General features: G+C 46.7%; 1 protein-coding gene across 1 annotated transcript in view; it reads right to left on the bottom strand.

The window, feature by feature from the left end:
* ALDH2 (aldehyde dehydrogenase 2 family member) overlaps nucleotides 1-5,169 on the bottom strand; it is a 29,773-nt gene that overhangs the window by 13,681 nt on the left and 10,923 nt on the right. Inside the window, exons 3-4 of the mRNA XM_004281435.4 lie at nucleotides 3,363-3,503; nucleotides 2,137-2,216 (exon numbers count right to left, since the gene is read on the bottom strand). Of these exons, the coding sequence (XP_004281483.1) occupies nucleotides 2,137-2,216; nucleotides 3,363-3,503 (221 nt within the window). The remainder of the gene's footprint in view (nucleotides 1-2,136; nucleotides 2,217-3,362; nucleotides 3,504-5,169) is intronic.

Below are 5,169 nucleotides of genomic sequence, written 5' to 3'. Positions count from 1 at the left end.
CTTAAAAAAAAAAAAAAAAAATCCAAACTCCGTCAATGACTGTCAGGGACCCCTGTAAACTCTGGCAGAAAGAGAAGACTCAAACTGGTCCAACTGGGTCTTTCTGATAATTGCCCTGGCTCTGGGCTTATTTCCAGAAAGACTTAACTGCTAGGGTCACAATAATTCATTCTCGGTAACTAACCTCTAAGCCTCAGAATCACCTGGGGTGCTCATAAAAAACACCAAATTCCAGGTACCCACTTCTGACCTACTCAACTGACTCTGGGGCTGATGCCCAGGAATCAGTATTTTTAATAAACATTCAGATTTATTAAACTGTGACTGTCGCACCAGCCCAGCACCACAGATTAGCATCTGAGAACCATGGATCGACTCTAGTGGGAAAGTGCAAACCCATCTAACAGCTGGCACTTGCTGTGTGCAGAGCATTGTACTAAGACTGAGTGAACAGTGACCAGAAACAAATCAATGACTGGGTCCCAACCCTGTAAAGCTTACCATCCAGACACACAGGGACACAAATGGCAAAAACACAGCAAATTAGAGCTGGGGGGAAAAGAAGAGTCATGTGTTTATAGTATGTGATGATTTTCAGGGAAGTAGGAAGAATGAAAGATGGGGGAGAGATGCAACATGCAATGTAAAAGAGAGATTTCTGAAATGAATGTGTCTGCTGAGGTTAGCCTGAGACCAGACTTGACCTGGGTGTGAACATAGGTTTGTGACGCCAGGGAGAAAAATAGCCACGGAGTTGCCAATCTGTACAAATTAAGGCATCGCTGCTCCCTTCTTCCCAGGTCTGTATTACGTGTGTTTGCACGCCTCAGAACAGGTATTTAATGGGCACAGAGGCACTCTGCTAAAACACAGGAAGGCCTGGGGCTCTGCCTGCTGTTCACCAGGCTGCTCCCTCTGGGGCGTCCTTGCAGAGCATTCTCTATCTTGGCACTGCTGCCATTTGGGGCTGGAAAATTCTTTGCTGTGGGAGGCTGTCCTGTGCACTGCAGGATTTTTAAAGCATCCCTGGCATCTATGCACCAGATGCCAGTAGCACCCCTCCCTCCCAGTTGTGACAACCAAAAACGTCTCCAGACATTAGCCACTGTCCCCTGGGAGACGCAACTGCCCTGGTTGAGAAACCCTGTTATGGGGGATAACTACAGTTTTGTTGTCCAACCCATACTTTTCTGGCACCGCTTCTTCCCCTCCACCTCTGTCCACATGGTCACGGAGGAACAGCCATTATTTGAACAATGATCTGTCCACCTGAACCACATCTGGTCAGACTCAAGGCCAGCCAGTCAGTCAGCCCCCCTTCCAGGAATTTGGCACGAGGACTAAGGGACTGCAGCTTAGTCTGGCCAGAAGCACTCATACAGCAGCCAGCCCAGGTGTGAGCAACCGGGTTCCAACATGCAGACTGGCCCCAGGAGAGGCCAGTGTAGTCGAGAGAAGAAGGAAGCAAGTAGGCAGCAGTTAGACTGAATGGCCTTCTCGATTTCAGACCCCTCACTCTCCACAGTTGCCCAAGTTAGGCTGAGTGAGTTCCTGTTACCTATGACCCAAGGGCTCTGACAAAGCTCTTATTCCTCATCTTGTATTTCTTGGTTATTAAAATGTTTATGATTAAACTAAACCCAAAGCTAGCAAGAGGAAGCAAATAATGAAGATCAGAGCAGAGATGGGTGAAATGAAAAACAACAGAGAATCAACAAATCCACAAGCTGGTTCTTTGAAAACATTCACTAAATTGACAAACCTTTAGCCAGACTAAGAAAAAAAGGGAGAAGCACAAATAACTAAAATCAGAAATGGAAGTGGGGACATTATAAAAACGGGATAAAAATCATTATAAGACAATATTATGTGCAACTGTAGTCAACAAATTAGATAACCTAGAAGAAATGGACAAATTCCAACTAACATATAAATTACCAAAACTGATAGAGAAAACGTGTATGACTCAATTACAGTTTTGGTATTGAGGGATGATTCCCATGAGATGGAGTCTAACTAGAATACATTTCTCCAACTCCTGTGGATCCTTTTACATTATTCTGTTTCCACCCCTCCAGCAACACTCCCTCCCCTCTGGCACGGCCAGAACAAAGAACAGGAAGCCTGAGCCCATACCGGAGACATTTGAGAACCATGTCCAAATCCACCAGGTAGGAAATGACGTAGGGCTTGCCGTTGTCCAGGGTCTCCAAGGCCTGAGCAAAGACAACAAGATCAACACGGACACGGGGGCACAGGAATGAATCAGTAAATCGGGTGACAAACAGCATTGAGGCTCAGCATGGTCTGAGAAGGGCTGGTGGCCCCTTTGTGCTGAATTTTGAGGCATTTCTGGGCCTCTTCAATGGCAGGGAGCAAGAGGAGGGGGATGGGAGGAAGGATGCACCAACTTCTCATTCAATCATTTCACTATATTTTTTTCAAGCTTCTACTCTATGGCGGATCCAGGTGCTAGGAATACAGAGGCGATCATGGAGCTTATAGAACAAAATGCCTTTGTAAAGCAATTATATTCCAATAAGGATGTTAAAAAAAAAAAAAAGAAAAAAGAGCAAAAAGCCAGCAAATAATGACATGAATTAGTCACAAGTGTTAAAAGAGTGTTACAAAGTGCCCAACCCAGCTGGAGAAACTCCAGCCTGAGAAGCACCCTTTAGGCTAAAACCTGAAGGATATGTAAAAGGAACAAAGCAAAGGGGAAGGTATGAATGGTGACAGAGGGAAGAGTACCCTGGGCAGAGGAAACAGCATGTGCAAAGGCCCAAAGCTTGGCAGCGAAGAAGTTGAGGGAAAGCTGGTGAGTTGAGCTGTGTGTGTGAGGGCCACAGTTGGGAGATAGAGCCAGATCAGGAAGGCCTAGTAGATTATGTTGAGGGAACAGGGCTTTATCCTAAGGACACAGAATGTGATGGAAGGCTTAAGAGCAGAGTGCCATGGTATAATTTGCCTTCTAGAAGCTTCACTCTGGCTGCTATGTGCAGTATGAACTGGGGGAGGAGAGGGTATTGCCTCCTGGTTTCTTCTGCCTCTTGCAGACAGGGAGGAGGCCCACCACACAGAGAGGGTCTGGGAGAGGTGTCCATCCCTCTGGGGGGTCTCTCTCCAGGAAGGCTTCCCCATCATAGCCCCCTCCCCACCCGAGTCTCCTCCTTTCTTAGCCAAACCCACTGCATCAAAGGAAACACTAAGAGGCTTCCCAGGTTGGTACAGGAGGGTACCCCAAAGGTGTCCAGCCTACGCCATTCTGGCCAGTTACTTGTCAGCAAGGCAACACTTTCCTGGCTATCCGTGGGACATCCATTCACCATGTGGGATGAGAGGGGAGAGGGCAGAGAACTTACTGCCAGGTAGGTCCGGTCCCGCTCAATCAGATCAGCCAGGCGGTTCAGCAGCCAGCCCCTTTTGGACGCATCCATGCGGCGCCAGGGCGAGCCCAGCTGGAATGCAGCCTGGGCAGCCTTCACTGCCCTGTCCACGTCTTCCTGGAAAACACCCACCGAGGTACTTCAGGCCTTCTCAGCAATAACCACCTCCAAACGCCTCCTGCCCCGCTGCCGAACGTGCCCACAGGAGCTTCAGTCAATGCCTGTGTGGGAACTGCCCCAAACAGTTCCTCCCAGCCTCAAAAGGGCTCTGTTTGACCAGCTTCAGAATTAAATGACTGGGCTTCTCTCCTTCCCAGCAGTCATGGTGGGAATGAGGATCCTGATGGTTTCCATTTCAAAATCCCCCAGAGTTAACGTAGGGAGAGGCACTCAGGGATCAGCACTAAGAAATTGGCCATTTTTCCCCCTCTTCCTTTCAAAACAAGCCCAGTGAAATTAACCATTCCTTCGGAGACTACTGGCAGTCTCCAACTAATGCAGGTTTAACCAGCTTCCCTCTCCTGGGAAAGCAATAAAATCAACACAGCTAGCATTTTCCATATAGGGAGATGTGTATCAGGAGGTACGGAGCATGGTTTTCATTAATATTAAATACATTTACCATTAGACTACCCTATGAGCCAGGAAAGTATTCACACTTTCTTTTAGCAAAGGGAGAAAGGCCTTAAATGTACATATAGAAGACTGTTTTAAAGCAGAGGACAGGAGGCATTCTTGAATTATTTTTAATGCTTTTTCTATTTTAATAAATGAAATGTTTTTTACTGAAAGTTTAATTTTTTTTTTTTGTGGTACGCGGGCCTCTCACTGTTGTGGCCTCTCCCGTTGCGGAGCACAGGCTCCGGACGCGCAGGCTCAGCAGCCATGGCTCACGGGCCCAGCCGCTCCGCGGCATGTGGGATCTTCCCGGACCGGGGCACGAACCCGTGTCCCCTGCATCGGCAGGCGGACTCTCAACCACGGCGCCACCAGGGGAGCCCCTGAAAGTCTAATTTTTAACTTTAAAATTAGTATTTTTTCATTACTATGGGTATATATAATCAAATCCAAATATACTATAGACACCATAGCTAGATCTCAGGAGATCTGAATTCTGCTGAAGATTTCCATCTAGCTCTGTACTTCCCTTCTCTGACCTTCAACTTCCAGGTCTGAAATGGACAGATTGGATTAGATGTTCTCAAATTAAATTCCAAGTCTACAATTCTGCAACTGTATGAATTTTTTTATATTTTATTTTTAATATATCTTTATTGGTGTATAACCTGCTTCACAATACTGTGCTAGCCTCTGTGGCACAACAAAGTGAATCAGCCACATGCACACATATATCCCCTCCCTCTCGAGCCTCCCTCCCACCCTCCCTATCCCACCCCTCTAGGTTGTCCCAAAGCACGGAGCTGATCTCCCTGTGCTATGCTGCTGCTTTCCACTAGCTAGCTATCTATTTTACATTTGGTAGTGTATATATGTCGATGCTACTCTTACTTCGCCCCAGCTTCCCCCTCCCCGCCGTGTCCTCAAGTCCATTCTCTACGTCTGTCTACGTCTTTATTCCTGCCCTGCCACTAGGTTCATCAGTACCTTTTTTTTTTTTTAGATTCCATATATATGCGTTAGCATACAGTATTTTTCTCTCACTTCACTCTGTATGACAGACTCTAAGTCCATCCACCTCACTACAAATAACTCAGTTTCGTTTCTTTTTATGGTGCAGTAATATTCCATTGTATTTATGTTCCACATCTTCTTTGCACAACTG

The sequence above is a fragment of the Orcinus orca genome, chromosome 15 (assembly GCF_937001465.1).
Source record: "Orcinus orca chromosome 15, mOrcOrc1.1, whole genome shotgun sequence".
NCBI classification, from domain to species: Eukaryota; Metazoa; Chordata; class Mammalia; order Artiodactyla; family Delphinidae; genus Orcinus; species Orcinus orca.
This window is presented reverse-complemented; position numbering and strand designations above follow the sequence as displayed.